Source organism: Fundulus heteroclitus, chromosome 20 (assembly GCF_011125445.2).
Source record: "Fundulus heteroclitus isolate FHET01 chromosome 20, MU-UCD_Fhet_4.1, whole genome shotgun sequence".
NCBI classification, from domain to species: domain Eukaryota; kingdom Metazoa; phylum Chordata; class Actinopteri; order Cyprinodontiformes; family Fundulidae; genus Fundulus; species Fundulus heteroclitus.
Window position 1 is genome coordinate 15,523,355 of NC_046380.1, and position 27,461 is coordinate 15,550,815.

A 27,461-nucleotide genomic window follows, 5' to 3' on the forward strand; every position below is an offset into this window, starting at 1 on the left:
CTGGATTATAAATCCTATTTCTAAATTCCCTCTATAATGTAACTTTCAGAGGAGCAGAGTTTTGGGTTTTCCTTATCTCCAAGTCGTGTTCATCAAAATGAATCTGAAGACGTTATTGAGAAATATGGATTTGTTTGTAATGAATCAGAAGTTTCACTGAAATAAATGACCTTTCAGATGTTATTCCAAGTTATTGAGATGCGCCTGTATGAGCGGACTTTCTCTTTCAGCATTTGTTCATCTAAGGTTTGATTTAATGGATCACAAAAACTATATTTTCTGCACTGAAATATCCAAACATCTTAAATATGCATACTTTTTTTAATTACAAGCATGCTTTATAAATATTACAAACCCTCCAAACTCTCCAAAAACACGTTTTTATTTTTTTTTTACCTCCCTGCAAAATACTTCAATACTGCAATACTATTTTCTTTCATTTTATGTTAAAGATCAGACATGAACAGCAGGTAAAGTTACATTCTACCAGCAAAAGCTTTATGAGGTTCTTATATAATAGCGCCACCTGCTGAGAAACGTCAGCACCTTCGATTATACAATCTCAAGTATAAAAAAATTTGTTCATTTTACATCTTATATTACCAATGACGATGGAAGGAAGTAGAAAATCAAAAAAACTATTAATAAATAATTGCAAACAACATAAAATGTAAACTTTTTTTTTTCCTCATTCATTTCACAGTAAAATAATAAATAAGTGCATAATGTTTAAAGGAAATGGGCTATGACACAGTAGATCTTAAGAAATAAGTGCAGGCCACACCTGCTATAAAAAACCCTGAAAGAATCTCCTAATTGTATTTTCACTGGATGTTATAAAATAAAGAAATAAATATAAAAAACCAACATGGAAGATGACAGGAGATGTGAACGGATAGTCTTGTTACTGGCCTCTCTGATTGCTGCGTCTCTTGCCGAGATGCTTCAGGATAGATTTTAGCAAAGCTGCTTTGGTGCGGAAAACAGAGAGCAGCTCCGTCTGTCGTCCGTCAACGCGGCCGATCCTCTGGTTTCGCATGTGTGTGATCTGTAATTCAGGCTTTCTGATACGGCTTTCCTCTCCTTTCTCCATTCACTGCCCCTCCCCAGTGGTTCCCTTCGTGGGTTTTGCTAATGTCTGACAGAGTGAAAGAAGGACGCAGAGGGCCAGTTGTTCGGATCTCGCGGGTTCAAGATGTGCGGTTTTCACCAGTGGGTCGGAGGCTGGCTGGGCTCCGCGCCGCACGAGTGGTCCAGTTCTGCGCTGTCGCAGTCCGAGTCGTCGTACAGGCCCTGCTAGGTCAACGAGACACAAGTTCTCTGGGTTAGCACACTCAGCCTCACTGCGTAAGGTTTTGATTTTCTGACGCGGGATTCTGTGGAGACACTCCCGATCAGAAAAGACAGTCAGTATCTTACAAAGTTGTCACTGTTAAGAGAAAAAAATAGAGTTTCTCACAGGGGGAGTGACATTAACAACTAGCAGGACTGTGGCCAAAGCTGTTTAATGTCATCTACACCATTTTTCTTTTTTTTTTCCTTATTGGGGACACTCAACACAATCCATTTTGCAATTTGTGGTTTGGAAAATTATTATTATTTAGCCTTAATAAAACCAAAATTGTCCCCAGACATAACTGATGTCTAACATAAAACTGTGATTGATGTCAAAGGTTCTAAATTAGGGTTTTTAGCAATAAACGGCCACAAAAATAGTAAAATTCAAGGTGTTTTGAAGCTTTAATTAAGCTTTGTCCCAGTCATACTAGCTCTTGGATCTCTGATTGCTGTCAGAGGTAAAACACTGACTACTCATATTAACCCTCCATAGCTGTTTTTTTTTTTTCAAATAAAGTTGAACTAACTCATTTAGTCTGTACTTCTGACCTACCTCATAATTATGTTCACTCAAAGCGAGCTGCGTTCTGACTTGTCGTACTTCAGCTTCTCGTTCAGATAGCCCGTCAGAGCCCAGCTGGCTCGGATCGCACGGGTCGGCCGGGATCTCTGAGCCCTGAGACAGCAGGTCGTCGCTTTTGTCGTCCAGGCGCTCGTCCGTGTTGGTGCTGACTACGTCGGGCGTGCCGCTGTGGGAATGGTCTGTGGTGTTTCCCTCCTCTCCGTCTGACACCGACAAGTTTTCTAAGCTAAAGTTTGAAAGCGACTGACATTTGGAGATGCTCACCGGCCGCCTGTGTGGAAACAGACCAGAGACATAAATGTGATCAGAAACATTAAGTCGTCATCAAGAGCCAGACGGATGTCAGTGTGAAAAAAAGTTGCCATCATGTCAACAATTGTAATCATTTGAAATATTTTTCCCAGGAGGAATTTTTTTTAATTGTTTCTTTTAGTCCAGTTAAATTTAAAGCGAAATGCCTTATTTTCAAAATGGGGTCGAGGGAGATGAAAGTCATGCTGCAAAGGTCCACAGGCTGGGACTCAAACCGGGGACCACCGCGTTGAGGATGGAGGTCTCCAGGTGTGGGTTGCGGGCTCTACGCCTGCCACACCACTGCACCCAGTATTTAACTTTTTTCAGACGTTTTAAAACTAAAATCTTTGCTTTATTCAACACATACAGGTGCGTCTCAATAACGTAAAAAGAGCATCACTGAAAAGTTATTTATTTAATTTATTCAATTCAAAAAGTGAAATGCACTTTTAAATGTGTTTACGCAATTTTAAAACCCCAAATTAAATTTTTCAGAAAATGTGTATATTATATAAATCAAATATATAGAAATAATATTTTAATACAAAATGTTGACTACTGAGAAGTATGTCTCTGTACTATACAGTATATCCATATTTGGTCAGGCACCCTTTTGCATGAATTACTGCGTCAGTGCAGCGTGGCATGGAGGCGATCCGCCTGTGGCTCTGCGGAGGTGTTCAGGAAGCCCAGATTGCTTTAGTAGCGACTTTTAGCTCATCTGCCTTGTTGGGTCTGATGTCTCACATCTTCTTGAAATTACTCCATAGTTTTTTTTTTTTGATGGGATTTAGGTCAAGCGAGTTTTCGGGCCAATCAAGTGCAGAAATACTATGACCATTAAACCACATGCTGGTCTTTTTGGTCAGTTTCACAAGCTGTGAATCTTCTACAAACACTTGAAAAAGCGTTGCTTTATAATCGTCTCAAGTCCTTGGTTATTTCTGTTGTGCACATTTTTCAACCATTATTTTCATTCCGCACAATTTTCCATTTATATGCTTTGATACAGGACTTTGTGAAAAGTTAGCGTCAGTAGCGATGAGCTTTATTGGCTACCCTCCTCGTGGAGGCTGGGTGTCAGTGACTGTCGGCTGCACATTTATCAACTCAGCATTATAATGAATCTATATATAGTTTCACCTTTTGAACCGACCTAAAGAAATTAAATAACTTGTTGACAACGTTCTAATCTATTGAGATGCATCGGATTATACACTATTTAATTCAACTTTACAATTTAATGATGTAGTTAAAGTCGCTTTGAAATTTGTCAGCCGTAAAGACTATAAATATTAGTGCTGAATATTTAACTAAAATAAAAAAAGAAATCTTGTCCACTTAGTTACAAATTTGACTGTTTTTATCCAGACATTTTACTTACAAATTAAACTTGTTTCTAATAAAATTGTTCTTTAAAATAATAGAAGCTCTGTTTTCCTTATTTTGTTTAATGAGGTAAAATGGACATGTTTTAATTACAAAAAAACCCAAAAAACAGTGCTTTCGCTTGGTTTTACATTTCTAAGTATTAAGTATTTTATCTAATTAGTAGAAAAAAAGAGTCTGGATTCAATTCTAATGACATGATACAACCAGCTGATCTGTCTGTGCAGTTGGATTATTAAATGTTAAATTTGCAGTTGGATGGCTAACAATTTTTTTATTACCATGGAAATTACATTTCTAAATTAATTCATAACTTTTCTCACCTTCTCCTGGGCAGCTCGACCTCACTGTCCACTTCTCCCTCCTCTTCCTCTGAAGAGAGCCCACGTCTCTGTGGGGTAAAGCATCAACCGGCACATATAGATTACCAGTAATCTCACTCTATTGAGGATTTTTGAGCTGTTTCATGAGAGGAGGCATTTTAGGGATCATGTTGACTTTTTTGAAACTTAAAAGTGATGCAGAAATGAAAAAGTACAGCTTCTCTTCTTAAACCTCCCATAAGCGCACGTGCCATTGATTAGGATATAAAACTTGTTTGTTTTCTCTAAAGCCGGCTGCTTAAATCGTCTGGTTGTGATCCCACATTAGTGGATTCTGCAAGAGAAAAACATGAAGATGTTCCTATCTGCACCTTTATTACCAACTAATAACTAGTCATTGTGGTAAAACACCTGAAGTGTTTGTCAACACTTTATAGGGACATCTACAATCTACATGCACATTTTGCTGAAATGTCGGAATGACTTTTGTAATCTCTCTGTTGTTTTATTATTCTAAAGCATCTTCCTGGTTCCTGCTCTCTTTTAAGCTGGAGCTAGAAAGTAGCTCTGTGAAAGTGGTTTTAACCTTCTGTAACCCCAGTCGGTCGAGGCAGATGACCGTTCATACTGAGCCCGGTTCTGCCGGAGGTTTTTCCTTCCCGTTAATGGGTGGTTTTTCTTCCCACTGTCGCTTCATGCTTGCTCAGTATGAGGGATTGCAGCAAAGCCATGTACAATGCAGATGACTCTTCCTGTGGCTCTACGCTTCCCCAGGAGTTAATGCTGCTTGTCGGGACTTTGATGCAATCAACTGGTTTCCTTATATAGGACATTTTTGACCAATCTGTATAATCTGACCCAATCTGTATAATATGATTGAACTTGACTTTGTAAAGTGCCTTGAGATGACATGTTTCATGATTTGGCGCTATATAAATAAAATTGAATTGAATTGAATTGAACGGGAGCAGCTAGAACCGACTTACCTGGCTGCGTGTGACGGCCGCCCTGTACAGCAGCGCCGCGGGCGTGAGGCGGCGCTGACTCCTGGGTGAGCGCGTGATCACCGTCCCCTCCTCCTTGTCCTCGCCGTCATGCGAGACCCGGACATTGCCCAGCACAGATGCCCTTCCTGCCGCCGCCCCTCTTCCACAAGGGGAGTCGGGGCTGCTGGAGAACGGGATGGACGCTGCGTCCTCGCTGGGCGTGTTGCTACGCGGGGGCGTCTCTGCCAGGTCATCGCCCCCCACACCCACGTCCTGCCGCTCCCTCTGCCCCTCCGTCTCGCCGCTGTCCTCTAACCCGGCCGAGGCGCTCTGGCTGCCCGCTCTGTCCAGCCCGGGCCTCAGCTGCCCCTTCCTCCGGCCTTCTGCCTCCAGGGTGGTGGAGATGAGATCGGGGCTGGAGGACGACATCTTCTTGAGCAGCAGGTCATGCTGGAGGCCCCTGATGGTGGCTGTGGGGTCCAGACGGTGCTTGCTGCTGGGGACCGACGAGGTGGCGTTGATCATCGCTAGAGACGAGGACAGGGTGGCTTTCAGCTGAGCCAGGTCGCTGCTGCTGCCTTTGCCGGCCTTCCTGTAGCGCGGCTTTCCTCGGCGGGTGCGGCCAGGGGACGTGGAGCCTTTGTTGGGGATGGTGACCTGGGTCATGGACGAGTCCAGTTTGGGTAGGATGACTTCTGACTTTAATAAGTCTGGTCTGTAAACAGATCAAACGTGATATGTTTCTAACCTTTTCCCCTTTTCATGCTGCAACTGCTTGAGACACTGGAAACATTCAACTTGTTGCACTGTAACTATAACTGTAACTGTAATAACTACTGTGCAATTCTATTTAAGACACTGTGCAATAACCTGTGAAATAATACATTTAAATTACAACTTCAGCTGTACAGATATTTCACTACCTCACTGTTGCTCTTACCTGGTACCAGTTAATGTAAAACGTCACTCCATTGTATATAAGTCACTTGAGCGTACATAAGTCACCCTAAATATCTGCTTATTTCCCCTGTGCTTTTATTTTATTTTTATTTTTGATACACTGTACATATGTGGACACACTGTATATACCTAAAACCTTATGCACCTTTCCTCATTTTGGCAGCTTTCTTTTTGTTTATTAAGCCGATGTGTGACAAGTAAATTTCTCCACTGTGAGATCAATAAAGTCCTATCTTATCTTATCTTATCTTATCTTATCTTATCTTATCTTTTCTTTTCTTTTCTTTTCTTTTCTTTGCTTATCTTTTCTTTTCTTTTCTTTTCTTTTCTTTTCTTATCTTATCTTATCTTATCTTATCTTATCTTTTCTTTTCTTTTCTTTTCTTAGCTTATCTTATCTTATCTTAACTTATCATCTTATCTTGTTGATTTGTTTCTTATCAATAACGCTTTTCTGTGCCAGTCACCTTTGTGTGCATTGACTCCTATTTTGGTTAAATGACAACAGTAAAACTACACTTTTAATTCCCTTATTTTTCATTAACATAAAAATAAATAAAATTAAATTAAAAAATCCAACTATACCATAGTTTCAAACAAAGATGTCAGAAATGTAATTTCCGTGGAAAAACGAACCTCGTCACCTCAAACGCTGCAACACCAACATGCTCGTTGGTTGATTTGGTATTTGCATGCACGTAATGTGTCTGGTCAAGCATTCGCGTACGGCGGCGGTAACTTTTTCCTTCGCTGCTTTACCTCTTGCTGTGTGAAGGAAGCTTCTGTGGTACGTTGCGTTTCTTCATGAGCTTCTCCATGGAGTTGGAGGAAGCCGACTGCCTGGAGCTGTGGTGCTTGAAGCAGCCGGGGTACTTCTTGTCCAGCGACTGCTCCCTCCTGCCGTTCAAACAAAAAAGACATCACCAATTAAAACGGATACAGAGAGAGACAAAGGTCTGTGCCCTGTGATGAGAAATGACCCTATTAAAAAAAGTAGTACAAAACATCTACAGTAAACTGCAAAGCCTCTTCAGCGCTCAGGTTTACAACAGGTATAATTTTAACTTGCATGAGGTAGAAGCTTATTTGATTATTTAAAAAAAAATCCTATTAAATGGAAGAAACGAGCAGCGATGTTTTCATACTTGAACAGCTCCTTCTCTTTGATCTCCAGCTGCAGCATAATAGCGTTAAGCTCCATGTAGAGATTATTGGCTCGCTCCAGTTTCCGTTCGTAGTGCTCCCGGATGTCCAGCGCATGCCTGCGTGTAGAAGAAAAGCTCAATAATGTCCAGACTCCAGACACATGCATTATCTACAACAATGACTGTAACAATGGCAGCTATATTTAAATCTGAGCATGCAAAGTATGAATTATGAAGAGATTATTTAATATAGTTGTTTCTAATTTCCATTGTCAAATGTTTTTAATATAAAAAAGACTCAAAGAACTATTAATAATAAAAGTAACCCAGAGATGTTTGCTTTAACTGGTTTCTCTTGTAAATAAGGAACTTGTGTCTCAATGAGACTGATATAAATAAAGGTTTAATGATAATAATTTAATCTTCATCCACACAGGAAATTGCCTGACATTTTAAATGCCTTTGTTAAAACACGGCACATTAACTAACAAAACAACGGACGCATACACAGAGCAACACGTATCAAAAGTTACGCATATTTACAGTCCTAATAAGGAGAAAGTATATTAAAATCTAATGTTAAATGTATAAAGACATCAGAAATATTCAGATCGGAGTCATGTCCTGAAAGACATACAACACAACCCATTATATAAACCATTTCTACCACCAAGCAATATTATATATAGCAAATTTAGTACTCATTAAGGATCAGTGTTTACTATTTCTTTATATATAAAGTGAACCCATGACTGGGCTTTATTGCTTTAGTACCCAGCTTGTCTCCAAGTCCTTTAAAATAATTTATTTATTTAGCAGCTGAACACTAATCATTAAATCCATGTATGTTAATAATTATCTATTGCTAACAGCACAGCAATGTAAAGGCTTTCAAAAAAGAACATTCATGTGAGCCGCTCCCTAGAACCGTCTTTCCTGATGAGTCATTTGTTCATGGCTCTGGGGAGAACGTCTCTAAGTTTCTCCAAGCTCAGGCTGCTCAGAGTTCGCTCACTGCTTATAGCCTCTCTACAACCCCCCCCCCCCCCCCCCCCTTACAATGTCCTTGAAGTTTTACGTATTTTGCTACGCCACAAATTTTAATGTATTTTGTTGGGAGTTAATATGATGGACCAAAGCTCCTCAGGTCAGATAAGACAAATGTAACCCTTTTTGAACACATAATTCTCATGATTAGGCATGGTGGTGGCAGCATCATGCTTTGGGGAGGCCTTTCTTCAGAAGGGACAGAGTGGGTAGGAGGTAAATACGGGGCAATCAGGGAAGAAAACTTGTTAGACGCTGCAGAATAAGTCCGACTGAGGTGAGGTTTCACCTTTCATCAGATCGATGACCTTAAACATCTTGCCAGAGCTACAAAGGAATGCTGGATCAGACCACATTTATGTGCTAGAATAGCTCAGATAAAGTCCAGCTGAAATCCAATGATCGAAAATGTCCGATGTGAACAATGGACACAGTTGGTAGAGACTATAACTGCAGTAAAAGTTTTTTTTTTTTTTTTTTACAAAGCGTTAACGAAGAGAAGCTGAATGAAAAGGCACTCTGAAGTTGACAGCATCTTTCTCTAGGTTGTGGCGAAACTAACCTTAGTTCCTCTCTGCGTCGTTTAATGAGCTCCTCATCCAGCCTGTGAAGACACGTCCCCTCAGACTTGATCTTCTCAAAGTGATGCCTCACCTCGTCCCTCCACTCCGCCTGGAGAAACACAGAAAAATAATGTCAAAAGCTAGTGCTAATGACCCCGAGCAACCGCACACTGTGAAGTGTCAAGCACAAAACTTGTCTTTGTGATGAGGAGTCTTTAGGTTTCTGCAACAAACGGTCACACAGTCTGGAAAAGGAACTGGGAAAAATATGATGCAAATATGCATTTACAATCACCAGAGATAATAATGCATTGGGGTCAGAATGTGCAGCAGGGAAAACGAGATCCAGAAATGTTTTTGCTGCTCTGAACACAAGCATGAAGTACGCGGCAAATGCGTTAAAGTGATGCAAAACTAACGGGTGAAGAAATATCATTCTAACAGTGATTTGTGTGAAGACACTGCAGGAAACCAGCCACGGACGTGCTTTATTACTAAACTCTTTCATACACGTTTTTTTTTAAACTCCTTCGCCTTTTGAAATTTGGAGTATTTTGTCAGTTCTCTCATTTCCACCGAGACAATTAACCGTGAGTCAAGTTCACATGTCGAACATTAGCATGAAATGCTACCAACACCGTAAGACGACTTCTTTGCGCCTTGATTTAGAGGGAGAAACGCTTTCAATTTGCAGAGCAATTAGTTTTTAGTTTTTTTTTTTGGTCACTAAAACCAAACCCATTAAGCTGTCAGATAATAATCAATAACCAAAGAGCAAAACCAAGCTTACACTGACCTGACGTGGATCCCAAAGAAAAAAAAATGTGGCATGGGCATTTTCTGGTGTGCAGCAGAGCATGACAGCTGTTATCTGATACCTGTCATATCAAAGGACTAAGTAAGTCAGATTTATGAGCGCGCGCAGGCACATGCATGTGTATTCCACTCGCACACATGAGATGCTCTTCTTATTAACCTAATGGACTCAGTGCACACTAACCTACGTCTCCAGTCCCCTCTTTTTTTTCCCACTCTCTTTGCTCTGCTCTCTACCATTAAAGCAATCAATACACTCTGGCAGCAAATACTTCTTTCTAATGTCACAAGAAAAATCCATTATGGGGCAGAGAGGAGAAAAAACTGGGCAGGGATTCAACCGCGGGATGGGGGCAGGGAAAAATAAAGGATGAAGGATAAGTGGAAGTTTACGCTTTGCATGATACCATTTAACCAGACTAGATGAGTTATAAAATGAATACCCACGACAACATATTTTTCATACAACTATACCTTCCCAAACCTCCTATAGTCAATCTTTTATGTCTAACACATTTGCACTAAGCTCCCATCCCCCACCCGGACACAGGTAGACACACGGCGTCCTTCCCCATCACACTTGATCTGAAAAAAAAGGTTCTTTCCTTGACCTGTGAACCGAAGCTTAAATAAAAGACCACAAATCAGCACAAACATGTGACACGGAGGGAAAAGGAGGGGGGAAGAAAGAGACCAACAATAATGCATGTGTGATTGAAAGGACAGGTATTATTAGTGGGCTCCCTGGAGACCTGGGGCCCGGGTGCAGCTGTGCACTTGCCACTGCATATAGTTACTGCAGCAGGCTGGAGAAAAAACGCTGGCAGCTTGTCAGCAAAACAAGAATTAGTGATGCTGGCAGGGGAGACATACAGAGCTCATGTGCACTTCACTAAATGTTCATTTATTTTCCTATCTGACTTAATGAATAGATTTCCCATAGATAAATATATAAAATGTGTTTCATAAAAGTAGAATCAGTCCTCCATTTCTGTCTATATGTATAAAATATAACCATAAATTATGCTGCAATAAAGTGTTTTCCCCCTTATAGACTTCCTCTATTTTTGCTTGTTTGTTACACATAAATGTTTCAGGTTATTGAACCAATTTTAATGCTAGACAGTGACAACCCGAACAAAAAGAAAAATATTGCTGTCAAACATTGGTTTTATTTATTTAGTGGGAAAAGAGCCACCGAAACCAACCTGGCTCCCTGTGAAAATAAACTGCTCCCTGTAAAATCATGAATTATTTGTCATTAACCATATCTTTGGTTTAATTTCATGAACAACACACAGGCTTGATTGCTATGCATTTCCCATATGTCAAACAAAATTTTATAAACAGAGCCTGTCTGACAACATGAAGTAGGCTAAAATATCTCAAAATGCATCACATCGGCTAAAGAAATTCAAGAAAAGATGAGCCTCAAAGGGCACGTGTCTAATAAGCTAAACAAAAAAGTATCACCTAGACTTGGGGGATACTATTCTGTGGACTGACGGGACAAAGTGAAACCCATCGTAATGACAGTCAAATTAACCGCTGATAGTGTAATGGTCTGGGACTGCTTTGCTGCTTTAGGGAACCATAAATTCTGCTCTCGAACAGAAAAAAACCCAAACTCAAGCACATTTGGGTTTTGCAGCAAGACAATAATCCAAAGCAGACCTGGAGGTCCACCTTTAAATGGCTCCACAAAGAAACAAACGAAAAAACAAGTAAAGGTTTGGAGTGGCCTAGTCAAAGTCCTCACTTGAATCCAGTTGAGTTTGAATTGGGATTCTGTGTCAGGAATATAAACGTGTTATGTTCAAAAGCTCTACATTGTAGCTGAATTAAAACAATCCTGCAGAGAGTGGGTGAAGTTTTCTCCACGATGTAAAAGACTCATTACCACAAATGTTTGAAGGTGGTGGTTGCAGCCAATCACATGTGGCGCAATCATTTTTTAGCTTCATGGATCTGTTACATTTATATCCAGGGCCAGGTTAGTTTAGATAGCTTTATTCCCTAATTAATTAAACCATGGTTTGAACCCTGCTTTTTGTATTTACTCATTTTGTCTTTATCTGTTAATACATTTTTTTTAGTATCTTAAACATTTAAATGTGACAAAAAAAGCAAAAACTCAATAAATCTACAACAGATCCAATTTCTTTTCACAGGACTGCATATGAAAAACATGAAATAAAATTAAATAAGGGGCTCCTTTTTTATTTTTACAGTCATATTGGTAAACCAAATATATGGCAGTTCTGTTTTTCTCCACCATAAAAATAGCTCACCTGAGATTGAAAGTAAGTTTCTTGTGGGGTAGATAGTATGTCTGCAGAGGCAATATCAAGATGCAGGAGGATCTGTCGAAATGAGGGCCTGTTTCTCGGCTTGCAGTTCCTGTAAAACGGGTGCATTCGTATTTTACTGACCGTCTGTGTAAATAATGTCTTTGATTTTTCTTTTTTTTTTTTTTATCATTTCATCTTCCTCACCAGCATTGCCTCAGGAGCAGCTTGAAGCCGTCCGGACAGCTATCCGGCACAGGCAGCTGCAGACTGTTGTTTCCCACTCCCCAGATGATAGCCGAGGAGTCCACGTCCTTGTAGGGCACCTCCCCCGTCAGCATCTCCCACAGCACAACGCCAAATGACCTTCAGGAAAATGGGACACAGTTCCTTTCAGACACGTTGATACTGATGTAGGCTGAACAGATGAAAGGCAGCCAAGAAAAACGAGACAATTTTAAATTCCCAACTCAATAAAATCTTAATTCTCGATGTTTTCTGTCAATTTTGTGTTATGAAAATAGCACTGCTTAGTCTGAAACAGAACAATGCAAACATTGTTTTCTACTTCTTCGCAGATTACAGTGATACATTAAATAATTTACAGGAACTTGTTGACACAAATAGGCAAAAAAACATTTCTTAATTCTTGGATTTGTGTTTTAATGTGAGGACTCGACAACAAGCCCAGGGGGATGGTAACTACAGCAACTGCTCTAAGTGACTCCTCCTGGCTTTCGTGTGCGGTAACCAAGGTGCCAGTTGCATCACATGTAATAATGCAAGTGTATTTTTAGCATCCCTTTAGCCCCACACTTATTTTTCAAGGTGTTAACACCCATGAAGAGAAGACCTGACACCAAGAAGAATATAAATATAAACGTATAAATTCTCCTCACTTCACCATTATCGTGAAGAAAAATTATTATATTATATATATTATATAAACTCAAAAGAAGTAAAAATACTGAGCTATAATACCTATTTTTTTAATAGCCTTCGGCATCATCTTGAAGACGCACCAGCTGTGGTTGCTGCATGAGCCATTTTGTCTGAAACAGGCCCTGTCCATGATTGATGGTTTGGAATAAATTTACAACTGTTCTAATAAAGCATTTTATTCATGTTTTACTCGTAATGAGCCAATATTCAATTTACCGAATAACTAAAGATGAGGCTGAATCCCGTGTATAATACATTTATAAATGTATTTAAAAATGTAGATTATTAAAGTTGTTTCTTTGGAGCTGGGGCAAGGCAAAAGGGAAAAGGCTTTTCAGGCTTTGAATGCTGAGATTTTTTTCAGGAGCACACATGAAAAGAAAGGTTTGGGAGATGGCTTACAATTGAACCCCTGGATGTGAATATTCTCCTGATAAACAAATGTTTTATTGCAAAATAACAACAGCAATAGAAAGCTTTGGGTGTCCTAAGATGTACTAGAGGCATAACATTTGTGACAAATAGCAAAAATGAAATCTTTACATCACAAAACACATTATAATGTGTATTTTGATGTGATGCATGCCAAATTAGTTTGTTTAACATCGATTTATAAGCTTTCTAATCTCCTCTACAAGCCTCACCCCCCATAACAGCAAAACAAAAACATCTGCTATTTATATAATTATCCCAGTATACAGTTTTCTTTCTACCGAAATGTTTTAATTGTAATTTTTCATTGCATAATAAGGATGTGCCCCAGCTGCTACTCTGTTAAACAACAAAAAATAAAATATGTACAACATCTGACCATGCTTAACCCCACCGTGCTTCTCCCTTACTCCTTTTGTGCTGTGGACTCCTCTCAAGTGATTTACATAGATTTAAGCAAAAATGTACACTACACAGCCGGCTTTGCTTTCTTTTTTGCATCAAAAGCTTTTTAATCCTATTTTCACTTCGCAGCTAATGCACTGCTGGCTGAGGGCCAGCCCATCCGAAGGCTTGGAAGGTTATTCCAGTCTCTCCTAAGCACTGCAGCATCTGGCAGATCAATTATTAAATTAGCTGGCGTTCCTTTCAGGATGGAGAGGAAGACTGATGGAGGGATTGTAGTAAAGGAGAAATAGGGAGGTAGAAAATGTAGTGAGGTGTGTTTGTGTGTGTGTATGGGGGGATTAAAGCTGAACATAGGGCATCCCATCAGATATGGCAGAGACCCTATAGAGTTTCATGTAATGAGATATTATACATCATACTGAATAGATTTTCACGAAATAGGATCCTTTGCGCTGCGCTGTGGTCGACTGCAGCTAATGAGATTCTATGCTGATTTGATGGCTGAAAAGACAAATCATCGGGGGGAAATTCTTTAAGGGATCACAAAGGGGAAAAGCGCAGTTCAAGAGGGTCATGACACCTACCAAATATCCACCTTCTCTGAAACGGGTTCATTGCGGATGACCTCAGGAGCCATCCAGGCCACGGTCCCAGCAAAAGACATCTTCGTGCTCTTGTCTATAAGCTCCTTGGACGTTCCGAAATCGGAGATCTTCACTGCATCGTCGTAGGTTATAAGCATGCTGGAACGCAATATTTATGTTTAATTGAAACCAGCAAAAACAAACATGTATTAAGTTAGATATTCTGCAGTTAGTGGAGATTTTTTTCCCCCAGTTATAAATGTATCTTTTTATTGTTTTCAAAAAACTCAGGGTAACAATCCTTACTACACACTGACAACTAAATCTGCAGATTTTATAGTTAACTTTAAAAAGCCATTTTTAGACACTTAGCCTATTCCCTGGATAAATAATTTTGGACCTACCTTCCAGGTTTTCTCCACCATTGAGATTACATTGCTGTAGTCAATCTGTAAATTATTTGCAAACTCACTTGGGTGACTTGAGATCTCTGTGGATGATCTTGTGGAGATGAAGGTAGTTCATGCCCCCGGCGATGCCCATGGCCCAGTCCATGAGCAGGGAGGGCGTGATCTTCCTGCCCGCTCTCAGGACTTCGTACAGCTGTCCCTGAGCACAGTACTCCATGATAATGCAGTAACAAGGAGCCTGAGTACAGATCCCTCTGAGAAAATAGAGAGAAGGTGTTAAAGACCACAATGTCTTTGATAAAACTGAACTAGTTTCACTCCAAAGGACTAAAGTGAGTAAAAAATGAATATATATTATGCTGAATAACACTGGATGCACCACTCTTATGTGGAGTTCCCTAGGGTTCTATTATTTTTTATGTTCTTCATTTAGGTCAGATAATTTCCTATCATGTTTTTTGCTGATGATATTCGGCTGTACTGCTCATTCAAGCCATCAATTGTCCTCTTTAATTAACTGCTTGACAAGCATTAACAAGTGATTGAACATCAATTATCCACAACTAAACTCCGGCAAATTTACATGAGACAAAGCATGCATTAATTATTGCTTGCTTTTAAATGGCTACGGGTGTTTAAATAGTCACACAGAAGTCCTGTCTCCATAATTTTTACTCTAACATTTGATAACAGGTTATCCCTATAACACCCCTTAAGACAACCAGTAACTTTTTTTTTTTCATCTGACAAAAATTGGATCAGTTAAAGTAGGAGGTTTATTGCCATAGTGCCAAGCAGGCCCTAACATTTGATTGGTTGAAATGCCCAGAATCTCAAATGAAGGCCAATCACCTTGTTTTTAGACAGATGAGGTCTTACATGAAGCACTATAGCACAGACCTTTAATTTTTTTTAGCAAAATAAGGACTTACAGACTTACAGACTTTACAGCATATGATGTATTCACAATGTAATTGATGATTTCAAAAAGAATTACTGAATCATGTATTTACGATGTAACAAATATTTGTTTTACATGTGTCTCAACTTGGTTAACTATGATTTTTTTTAACTGTGAATTTATGCAATTTTTGCCCTTCAAACATGTAAACACTGTCATCTAAAAGTACAAAGTTTGAGTCCAGAGAATAACCAAAAATATCCCTTTCAGACAAGTGGGGATATCATTTATAATCTGTTATTAATTTCAGCCAAAAATCTGTTTTCTCGGGCAATAAAAGGCCAAACAATCATGTCTACCTACTTGAAAGTGATTATGTTGGGGTGCTTGAGCTTCCGCAGGTGCTTGATATCAGTCTCCTTGATGTTTCGCACTTTTTTCACGGCCACTTCCTGCCCGTGGAGTTTGCCCAGAAACACAGCGCCCTGGGCTCCGCTGCCCACCCACTGCAGGTCCGAAATCTCCTCAAACGGGACTTCCCACTCCTCTGAAGTGACATAAAGAGAAAGACAAAAGTTCTAGGTGAGGTTACCCAGTGAGGTAAGTCCTAATTACAGTGGGATCATTGTACTGACCTCCATTGGGTCCAGATCAGTTTTACTCGAATGATGAAACACTGAGGCAACTTCATGTCTGAGAATCCTCATTCTATTCTTAGTGAGTCTTGCTTCACTTTAACAAGGCCAAGAAGAAGATAGATTGCTATAATGTTTAGCAGTTTGAAAGTCCCCAATTCTTTTTGCAAAGCAACATTACTTAAAAAAATTTAAATTTAGGACAATGCATTATACAATAAGTGTTTGCTGTGTATAATTTGAAAAAGTATTTCAAAAGAATCCACATTGCTATATCACTGCTATATCAGTAGGAGGAAAAAGTGTGAAATGCATCAGCTTTTGTTTTTTCGGTACATATATTTATAACATGACATGAAATTTGCCCCAGATATTGTCACTAACCCAAGCAACCCACACATACAAAAAAAAAACAGGTCCAAACATTAAGTTATGTATTGTACAATTTAATGACACAGTGAGTCCTGAATAATGGCCTATAGAAGATTTTATCACACAATTGAAAGCAAATTTATTTGTTTTGCAACATCCCTTCACAGGGAAATTCCTTATGCTTTGGATGTAAGCAAAGAAACACTGATACAAAACTCCAGTTGCATGAAAAACATGGATTACAAACTAAAAACTTAAAATGTGTCATGAAGGAAGAAATTTTAACACAAGAAAATATAAGCAAATGAAGAGCTGAGACATCATGAAATTGATAATGAAACCTATAATCTATAATTGGAAGCTGTAATGAACAGTGGTGTTTTCAGTCTTGATTTAAAGAAGCCAATCAGTTCTGGATATTTTAGATTTCCAGGGAGTTGGTCCCAGAGCTGAGGAGCGTAGAAACCCAAAGGCTCCGCCCTCTTTATTTAGCTCTGGTCCAGGAAAAAACACTGAGTGAACAGGTCTCAAACAACTTGAGGGGACAACATGATTATTACCTGATTTGGAAATCTGAGTTGTCTGTAGACCATTAACATGATTTTAAATTCTATTATTTTACAAACAGGGAGCCAATGCAGGTACTCAGGGTCTAGTGTAAAGTGAACCATTATCCTAGTTTTTGTCAGGATTCTGGCAGCCACGTGAATAAACTGTAGCTGCCTGATTGATCAAGCACCACTGTGTCCTGTTTTCATATGAAACTATATTTTGAAGTGTTTTCAAGGTGGTAGTTATACCCAGGTTTTTTGTATGCCCTGTGTTCTTTAGACTCATAGAGTCTAAAGAACACATGTGTGGTTTTTCTTACCACACATTTCTATGGCCCAAAAAAAAGACCTCTGTCTTTTCTTTGTTATGCTGAAGATAGTCGTGGCCCAACCATTCATTGATGATGGAAAACACTGATTGTAGTGGATTATGTTTAAGTGGTGACAGAAATATAAAGTTGTGTGTCATCAGCATGTTCTATAGTGTAGATATTGTAAAAGATGTTGTTGTAAACTAAAACCTGAGCAAGAAGGATCGCTAGAGCATACATAAGAATTGCATAGGTTTTATTTTTGTACCAAACCTTTTGTGTTTTATTTTTTTTATCATTAACAGTAAGTGAGTTAATCACAAGTTCAAGTTTTATTTATCGTGAAATTCAGACTTTTATTTTGAAATAATTACTTCCTGTGAGCTTGAATAGAATGAAAAACACAGATGAAGAGGGATCACAGAAGAACGCATCAATACAGTGGTTTTGGACCACGGCTGCTGTGTTTACTGCAAATAATATGAAGAAATTGTAGAACAAGAACTGTTTATTCTTATTTTTGCAGTTTTGCTTGTTGGCTGTTTTTCTGGCATTTTTCTAGATAAGGATTTTTTTGTTAAATTCAAGTTTTTGTACATGTCCTTTACTTTTCCAAGAATGACAGCTACAGGATCTGCTGCCATAACATAAATGTTGAATAAAAGTGGGCTGAGACAGATGTCTTGAGGAACCCCACACATGATCTATGTTTGGATCTACAATCACTAAATAATAAGAAAGTACTTCTGACCTAGCAAACCTATTTCATTTTGTGCAAATGATCCTTCATACAACTCACTGAAGGCACAAACTCCTTATAAACTTCGGAATGTTCCAGTGAGCGTAAGAATCTTATGTGGAAAACATAATATTTGACCATAAACCAATCATGAACAAATCCTTCCTGCAAGATTTCTGACAGAGTAGTCGAAAACATAATCAGAAGAGTTATCCAGGAGCCACGGATCCCTAGTGGAGAGCCATAAAAAGACCTGGAAGTGGTAAAGTCTCTTAACGAAAATAATAATAATTTATTCTGCCATAAAAGCCTTGATCAACACCTAATATGCAATGCCCTCTGCTAAAGAAAAAGCATGCTGAGACCATTTAAATGTAGCTGCAAAATAGCTGGGCAAGGCAATGCAATCGAAGGACAATGCAGTCTGGCGACAACTAAAATCAAACTCTGAAAATGACATTACACATCATAAAACAAATACACCAACAGGCATCTTTGGAGATGGGAACATCATGGTGCAAGGCCCTGGCAGGCTTGACACAAACAAAGAAAGGATAATGAAGACATTTACTGAGACATTTTGTTAATAAAAAATGAGGGAGGATTTTACAGAAAGACTCAACACAAACTGAAAAAGAAGGCAAAGTTTGACTGAAAAACACCTCGATGGAAGTCGTCCTGCCATGAAGCATAAAAGAAATCGTAAGGAAGCCAAAACAACGCCTGACCTCAGCCGACACCTTGATGAACCTCCTAACCTGCGACTGGGGTGTGCAAGCAGGCCGACAGACAGGGAAGCTCTAATCTCCTGTGGGTAATTCTCCCTCAGCCTCCTAAATCCTGCTTAGTGCCATTGTGGGGCCGACGCGGAACAGGGGTCCAACAACTCAGAAGGGGTTTGGAGGAAGGAGAGGATTTGAGAGGCTAATGGCTGGTTGTAGGGTGAGTGGAGAGGTGGAGAGGTACAACTGGTGTTGGTAAGTGAGGAGACAGTCAGCATGAAGACGGGGTGGGGGGTGGGGGGAGGGGGGATTCCCCTACTGCAGGGGTCTGTGGCAGAAGATAGACTGCTACTATAACCCATTCGCTCTGCTGCTGTTCTTAACCCGGGGAGAACAACAGCAGAGTGAGCTGTACTGAGACACATTTATCATATTAATGAGGATGATATAAATGATTAATGTCCAGCAGTGATCGATTGAGTGCTCCGCCTCTAATGAGCTTCTCAAATTTTTTTTATAGTAAAGAGATCAGTCCAGATTTGACATGCGAGGGTCTCCTCGGCTCTATGTCCCTACGATCAGTAACAAGATAAAAATGTTCCCCTCTGATTTCCACTGCAAAACAAAATAAATTCCCAGACAAAGGCTGAAAATAAGGAATTGTTACAAGTTGGAAAGCGGTTCAGTTGTGCAAGCGGCGCTGTTTAATAGAGGAGGCGAGCACTGGGGTGCAGATGGGCTGGGAGTGATAACAGAACAGGATGAAAAGGAGAGACAATAAGAGACAGGAGGAGGGGAGATGAGGGGAAACACTGAAGTCAACGGGCGATAAAACATCAGAAGGCAATGCAGCCGGCGAAAAGTGTAAAGCTGCCAGCCTCGTCTCTGGTGTGAGGTGCAATATTATCCTATCGCGTTCGGCATCTTATCTGACTTAAAATGCTAATACCAGTGTTTCTAATTGCAGATAAGTTTCTGTGTGCATGCATCTGTCCTCGTGCCTGCGTGTCAGGTTTGCGTTAATAGAGATGAGAGGCGCGGGGTCAGAGCGTGGCCATGCATAATTCATGAAGCAGATTTGGCAGAGGAGTCTCAGGGGAGCCTTGTGCTTTTGTAGTGGCTGCAGACATAAACAACACAGCGTCACAGGGAGTGGGTTTCACTGAGGGGGTGGGTGGTGCTAGTGGGAGGTGGGCACGAGCAGGCAAATAAATGGATGGGCTGGGATGAGTTGGTGGGGGGGATCTGGGGTGTCAGGGGAAAATAAGCACGCTGCAGCTTTGATAGAGTCTCCTGCTCTGGATGCAGCTCAGTCCTGTCAGGGAAAGTGTTTATTTACAACATCGCTTTGTGGGAGTCGTTTTTATACCCACTGCTTAATGTAATTAAACCGGGAGATAAGATCATTTAATTAGCATATCAAAGCTTAACTGGAGAATTTAATTGGGGAAAGTGGTTGCTTTTCGTGATCGAAATTAAAGCCACCATTAAGCCTGAAGTTTATGGAGGCGCGCGCCCTTCGTACGGAAACACACTTACCGTCCAGGTCGTGTTTGTGCTCCGTGGAGTAAGCTTTGCCAATCATAGTCCAGACAGGCCGCAGACACCCAAACAGCCCCTCCAGAAACCCCCCGCCCCCTCCCGTGGACTGGCACTGCAACCTGGCGTCCGCCTGGCTCCTGACCACAGAGCCGTCCAGATCTTGCCCGTCTCCCTCATTCCTCCCACAGCTGCCCTCGTGCTCGTGGAGTTTCAGCACACTGTTGGCAAAGTGCTCCTGTTGTTCATCGCCAGGTGTCTGGTTGTGCCCAGGAGTCTTCCCCTCTCCTCCTCCTCCTCCGCCGTGCTCCACGGCCCCCCCTGTGTCTATGGAGAGGACGTTCCGAAGGACACATTGGGTCGGGGTCAGGTCCATTTCCGGGGTGCAGGGGGTCTCGGCATCGAGCCGGCGAAAGGACGGCGGGTCGGAGATGGGTGTGTTGAAGCCAGAGAGGGAGGGGGAGGAAGCACGGGGTTCATGAACGAGCGCCATCAAAAAGACCAGAGCAATGGAAGCTGCAAAGAGAGCAAAAAAGACGGATGTAAACATGAAAAAATTAGCTTGAATGATCCGTCATTCTAGTGGGCTCAGTGCGCTTGCTAAGCTATCATGAACTGCGGAGAAAGCGTTTCAAAGTTTTTATGCTTGCCAAGTTCAGAGACTTCCTACATCACAAACTGTGTGAAAAACTCACAGATTAAACACGATGACACAAAATATCGCGCACTTTAGATGATTCATTATGTTTGACATTTCTCACACCAGACTGGTAAGAGTCTGCTCAGCACAGGTGGAAGAGAGAATGATCTCCCCTCTTCTACGTGGTCAGGACAGGGAGACTCAGAAGCTCACACGTGGAGAAATTGCTGGACGAAGATGTGTTAAAAGCTTTCAAATTAATTCAGCTTGTACCAAAGTAGCATCATTTCACACCGAAATTTTGAGAAAAATGAAACCTTTTATTGCTTTAAGATATATTAGCTTTTTGTAAAGTCCCACATTTTTGGTACTCCTCAAACAATCAGTTTAAAATTAATAAAATGTTAACATTTTTAACTTTACTTTTAAAGTTAACCAGTGTTTCTGTCTATACCTGCTTATTCATGCAGGATTGTGGGGGCAACAGTTGAGGGGACACCCTGGACAGGCGGGCAGTCCATCACAGAGCAACACAACCATGCCCACAAACACTTACACATAATTTGGAGGGACCAATTACCCCGACAGTCATGCTTTTGGACCGTGGGAGGAGAGAAACCAATGCATGCACAGGGAGGAACATGAAAACTACATGCACAAAGACCCCAGGCCAGGATTTAAACCTTCTTGCTGCAAGGTGACAAGAAGGCCAAGGAAGTACAGCAAAAAGAATTAAAAGATAATAATAAGCAACAAGGAATACTGCAGTTACATTTAGTTCACACAAATTGAAACAAACTACCTGTCTTTGGGATTCTTGGGATTTTGAACATATGCAGGCTACTCAGACCAAAGGCTAGATGCTGGTGTAGATCCTCAGTCATCACCCCCCCCCCCCCCCCCCCCCCGTAGGAACATCCAATTATTAGTCCAGTACTTTCTGTTCTTATTTTCTGTTTCTGTTTACCTTGGGTGTTATATATGCTGTGACACCGCCGCTGGCCTCTAGGCTGGACATGGACCTATTATTATTTATGTATGTTTCTGTGTGCCTCAATTTGTCTACTCTTTATGATTCTGTGAACTGAGAGTTGTTGTTGTCCCACTTAGGATTATTCTATTCTATTCTATTCTATTCAATTCTATTTTGAAACCATGCACAGTGAGGAGCAGTGAGGATGTAAATAAATCTTCACAGCTCAGTGTTAGAAAACTCCAGGGACATCTTGGGGAGGCTTTAACTGGAAGTGTGCGATCTGGTCAGATGAGACCAACGCTGAACTTTTTGTAGTAAATATTTCATGTGGGTCTGTGGTAAAACAAAAGGTCAATATGTGGAAAAGCACCTCATGCCCAAGTTTAAGTATCTTAGAGGGCGTGCGATGGTTTGAGCTTGTTTCTCTCTTCTAAAGGCCCGATGAATTTAGCTAGAGTGAATGACATCAGGAACTCGATTGCAACAACCTTGAGGTCTCTCTTAATAAACTGAAAATTGATCTTTATTGGTTCTTTCAGCTGGATAATGATGATTTCCCAGAAAACAAATCTGCGATCTTTCCTGGATATCTCAGTTCCATAAGAGAAGAGACCATAAGACATGACTCAGGTCTCAGGAGATGTAGAACGTTTGTGCAAAGATGAATAGACAAAGATCCTTCTGTTCATATCCTGCTACCTGGTGAAATGTTGTAGCAAAAGGCTTCATGCTGCTGTGATTTGAGTGATATTCTCAAAACAATGAATCAAAAGCTAGATTTTTCTAACCATGTCAGATGTTGTTACTGCACCAAAAATTTTTACATTAATACTTTTACCAGGTGTGACAACAGATTTGTCTATTTGTTAATCACCGTTTACCCAATAAAAGATTTATGAACAGGCTCAGGCAATGAAGGACAAAAGAGCATCCTGTCTGCGCCTCAATCTGAGGGCGCCACTGTTAAACGTGATTAAGAGCACAATAAATAAACACATAAATAAATACATTTTTTTACTGAACTGACAACTACTGGTGCCAGAACATGACGGTAAAAACATCAAGGAGTAGGAGTGCAACAAAAGTAGGGCTCTATGGGGCCACAGTTGGTTGTTTACATGAAGCAACATCACTTGTGTGTGGAAAAAACACACAAGTTATTGAATTTTGCCTGCTTCTTCAAAGCTCTGCGTGTCTCCAAGGACAACAGCGTCTGAACGCTTAATAAGGGAAGGAAACACATTATTACATGTCAGAAGCTTTTTTTTAAGCGTCTCCAGGCTGTAGGGCTTTTATTGATGAAGAGGACAAAGAGGGAACAGATTCTACATGTTCGGATAAACGATGACACCAACTAAAATCCATGACAGTTTACAGTGCATTAAGAGAAATAGTCAATATTATTTTAAGGGACACCAAAATTGGAGACGATCAGTTTCTATATCAGCAGAACATTTTAAAAGAGCACCTTAGTTATTTTTCTACCAGAGTCTGATTTCCCACTATTCAGTAGATGATTGAGTCTATTATGTTCGATAATATCTGATGCATGAGCTGTCAGCAGGCTTTCTGCATCCCACAGATGCAATTATTATTCTTAATTCTGATATTAGCCATGCAGATGGCACAGAGCAAATAAGAAACTGACTGCAGGAATCATTAACCCAGAGAAGCTGAAAAAAAAAAAAAAAAAAGATCTTCGTCATTATAATTTTCTGCGCCTGCAGAAGCCCCCACAAGTCAGACACATCTGGTGAAGCACATCATTCACATCCGACTGATCCTGCTTCCTAACAGTCCTGCCTTACTGGAGTGATGGAGGCATCAGCTGCTGGGGCTGCAGGAGGAGGAGGAGGAGGAGGAGGAGGAGGAGGACGCAGCGCGCTGTTACAGGCCACTGCTTCCAGGATGTTTCCGAAGCGCATCGCCGCCTCTCCTCCCACCCCCGCTGCCTCCGCCGACAGCATCAAATAAAAACACAATCTGACTGTGGCATGACAATAATAAAGGAAGACGCCCGTTTCTGTTCTCCTCTCCTCTTCTACGATTGCAAAACGCAAGGTTCCTACCTCAGCGCGGACTGCAGGACTCCATCGCTATTGATCGCATGTCTATTCCTCGATAGTTTGGGGTCGTATTTCAAATGATAGCCACCTCAGAGGGGGTCGGTTCGTCTTTTCTGCGCCTTCCTCCCTCGTCCTCTGCATCCAGCGCGCCTCCTCGGCAGCTGTTAAATCCAACGAACGGCGAACAGAACCAAAAAAACTAAACGCTTTTCCTGCTCCCTGCTCCTCCTCCTCCTGCTTCTTTTCCACCACCTTCTGAGGACACAGTCTGCGCAAACTCGGGACTTTATACCAGGGTCTCATGTAGTAAACAGGACTGATGGGGGGAGAGGAGAGAAAGACGGGAGGGAGGGGTTCGAGGCCTCCTCCAATCGGAGAAGAGTTGCGCCGTGACGCGCTGAGCCCCGGTGAGACACGGGACCAGCGCAGGTGTATACAGGCAACAGAGGGGTTTGTGTGCGAGTGAGACCTCACTGTAGAACAGGGAGGAGGAGGTCAGCTGGTATGTGAGGTGATCAAAATGATGTCATTCCCAAGGCATGCAGCATTTGACTGGACAGCACCATGTAAATCCCTTCAAACCCTATTAACGCGCTGGGTATGGAGGGCGCTTTAATTGCCGCATAATCTGCCAGCTCCGTCTGGCACAGCCCGGAGATGAAGGGCAGGTTTTCCCATTATTATCGTCTCCAATCTCTACGGCTGACCCTGTTTTTAAGGAGCTGCATGCCGTCTGAGAGGAACCTTCCACGTGAAGAGTTCAGTATCTTTTGAGCAAATTTAATTGATGGAAACGATGATTGCAAACAACCGGTCTTCCAACACAAATCACGTTTTGTTTTATAGCAGCCTTTGATATGAGAGATATGGCTCACAATCCTGGGTGGCATGACATGGGGGGTTAAAATTGTAATAAAAAGTAATCATTCAGTTATATGTAGTCTAACTGTCTTTATTCAGAACAGAGCCACTGACATGCAGTGTTATCAATAAACACACACACAGACAGAAGAAAAAGTACTTCCGTCTCGTCTCGTAGTGTACAAGTTTGTTTCGAGCTGCCTGGATGAAGTTGCACCAGGTTCTAATTACGATTGAAACATTACTGAATAACTAAAAGTTTTGAGCTCTTTTAATGTTTTTAATATAAGGGTTGTTTTGGGAGCACAGACAGTTTTGCTTCCCGACATTGAGGCTCTATTCGAATCCATCTTTTGGGTAAGGACTCTTTGGCCAAAGCGGAAGTGCGTCAGCGGTCGCCATGATAAGTGCTGTCCGAATAGTGCAGTCAGTAAGGAAGGAGGTAGGAAAAGAAGCCTGTATGTTTCTTCTCACATAGGAACCTTGTGATGTCCCTTACCGGCGCTAAGAAGCTATAAGGAATCCCACAATCCTTTGCGTGACATGATGTACAGTATAAACACAGCCCATCTTACGGAAATTAACGCAAATGTCCGTAGAGAAGAGAAGACTGCAGGCCCGGATTTGACTAGAATCGCCAATGTGTGTTTCAGTCGGGTGATGATGTATGAGTTAAAGGTTGTGTGAAACCGGCACAGCAGTCCAAAGCTCCTTTCCTACACATGATAGAGCTCTCACTGTTGATCCCATGAAAGGTCATGGAACAGGAGCTAGGTGCTACATTTAGACGTATTTGGATGGAGCTAAGGTCTAGCCATTCAAAACACAAATACGTCATGGTGACTTGGGGCACACTTCGCACTCAGGTCAGCTTGCCACATTCAGCATAACTTGATCCTGACAAGCGTTTACATGATGGGATTATAAAACCAACCATCTATTTCAGAATACAAGTTCATTATTCCGATTACCGTGTTGCATGACACATTTTTATTCCAATCATCCCTTTATTTCGATCACCCAGGTCAACGTAACCGTAGCTACTTTGACTACGCACCCTGATGCACAACAAAGGGTTATGTGCTGTATATTCTGACACCTCTCTGTCAGAGCAGACATTGTTTTCTTCAGCAAGTGGCTCTACTGTAGCTCATCTGTTGGATCAGACCAAAAAGGCTATTCCTTGCTCTTTCAATGAGCCTTGGCCCCGTAGACAGTCCAACATGATACATGCTCACCCCACAGAGACTCTGGCCCAAATTTCTAGCCGTCACAATTTAGCCTTTTTGAAAATTGCTTAAATCAGTCGCCCATTTGTTGTGGTTCTAAAACACATCCTTCACACATGTTGTAGGTGACTTATAAAACTAAACCCTGGATAACACACATAAAGTAAAAGCAGCAAACAATTTGCTATAAGAAAGAATCCACTTTGTTGTAAACTTATTATAGTATGTGTTTATATTACACATAAATCATAAGGACAAACATAGTAAGGATCCTAATGATACATTTAGTTTAATACCTTTGTTTTTAGACAAAACCTGTACAGCTTTAAAGAGCATTTCAGATTTTAGTTAGTTTCACAGCCCTTTGAGACAAAATCTGTGGTTTGTGTGCAGTATAAAAAGAGAAAGAACAACCAGATCAAGAAATCAGAGTAAAAAGTGAGAAACTTCTTGAATGCTTCATGAACGATTAGGGGATTCCATGTTTAAATTCTGTATAACTGCAGAGCCTAAACAGTTACAGCTCCATGACCCTTTTTTGAGAGCTAAATCCAAATCCAACCCTTATCTCCCAGATTAAGCCCATGTTGGGCTTAAACCCATAACGATGACCTCATCGTGCTGCTTGTAGACGGTGGGGGAAACCTCGACTAACGCGCATGCAACAGATCTCCACAAAAACAAGCAGTGAAAGCCTCTCTGTTCTCTCCACCTGTGCTGATGATTACGAAAACACAGCTCCAGATATTAGTCATTCTTTACGTTTCTACATTAAACCTTAAACATCACTATGTTTTAGAGTCGGAAAACCAAGAAATCCTGAAAGCATGAAACATAATTACATTATATTTGGTCTACCCGTTGTTATGCAAAGCAGAAACGTCATTTATTTTAGTTGTATTTAACTTTTTCAACTGTAAAGGGGTCTTTAGAGACACACAACTCTGCAACATTCATATATAGAGAATGAGGTGCTGCCTGGAATAGCAGAACATAACCTATTGTTATAAACAGAAAGATGATAGTTTTTATCAAAAATCTTTTGGGGAATATGCTAAGCATGTGTAGGTTTATTGGCACAGAAGAGAGCCAGAAAGTGATATTACTGTCCCCAAAGATTCCCAGTGCAGGAAAAGCGTGAAATTCAAGAAGCTGCTCTCCCCATTTTAACCGTTTATTGCTTTTGCATGATAAAAATGGGACACTTGGCAACAGTAACTCAAGGCTAAAGGATAAGGAAATAACACAGTTTATGTCATGGCAACAGCAAATGGCTCTGGTAGAGTCAGCAGCCATACGGTATGGCCCATTCCAAAGTAGTGGGCCTGAATTGTTGTTGGTGACCATGAAGTTTCCTGGGTAATGAAGTACATTGTGTTGCTGTGGGTTTTACTTTGCATGTGTCCTCTGT

The 27,461-nt window shown here is 40.9% G+C and overlaps 1 protein-coding gene across 2 annotated transcripts; it reads right to left on the reverse strand.

Moving 5' to 3' along the window:
• Positions 1-302: 302 nt before the first annotated feature.
• Positions 303-24,288, reverse strand: LOC105930897 (mitogen-activated protein kinase kinase kinase 12). 2 transcript variants are annotated; one of them, XM_012869322.3, is made up of 14 exons: positions 23,964-24,288; positions 20,279-20,794; positions 15,773-15,956; positions 14,571-14,762; positions 14,099-14,257; positions 11,940-12,098; positions 11,736-11,844; positions 8,628-8,737; positions 7,019-7,135; positions 6,633-6,770; positions 4,914-5,628; positions 3,928-3,995; positions 1,892-2,192; positions 303-1,296 (listed from the first exon to the last, which is right to left on the reverse strand). In XM_012869322.3, exons 2-14 carry the CDS (start codon positions 20,769-20,771, stop codon positions 1,207-1,209), a joined length of 2,835 nt encoding a protein of 944 aa, XP_012724776.2. In that variant the 5' UTR covers positions 20,772-20,794; positions 23,964-24,288; the 3' UTR covers positions 303-1,206. The 2 variants fall into 2 exon arrangements, with proteins under 2 accessions (XP_012724776.2, XP_012724777.2); XM_012869323.3 differs by having other exon boundaries at positions 303-1,293; positions 23,964-24,287.
• Between the last annotated feature and the right edge of the window lie 3,173 nt (positions 24,289-27,461).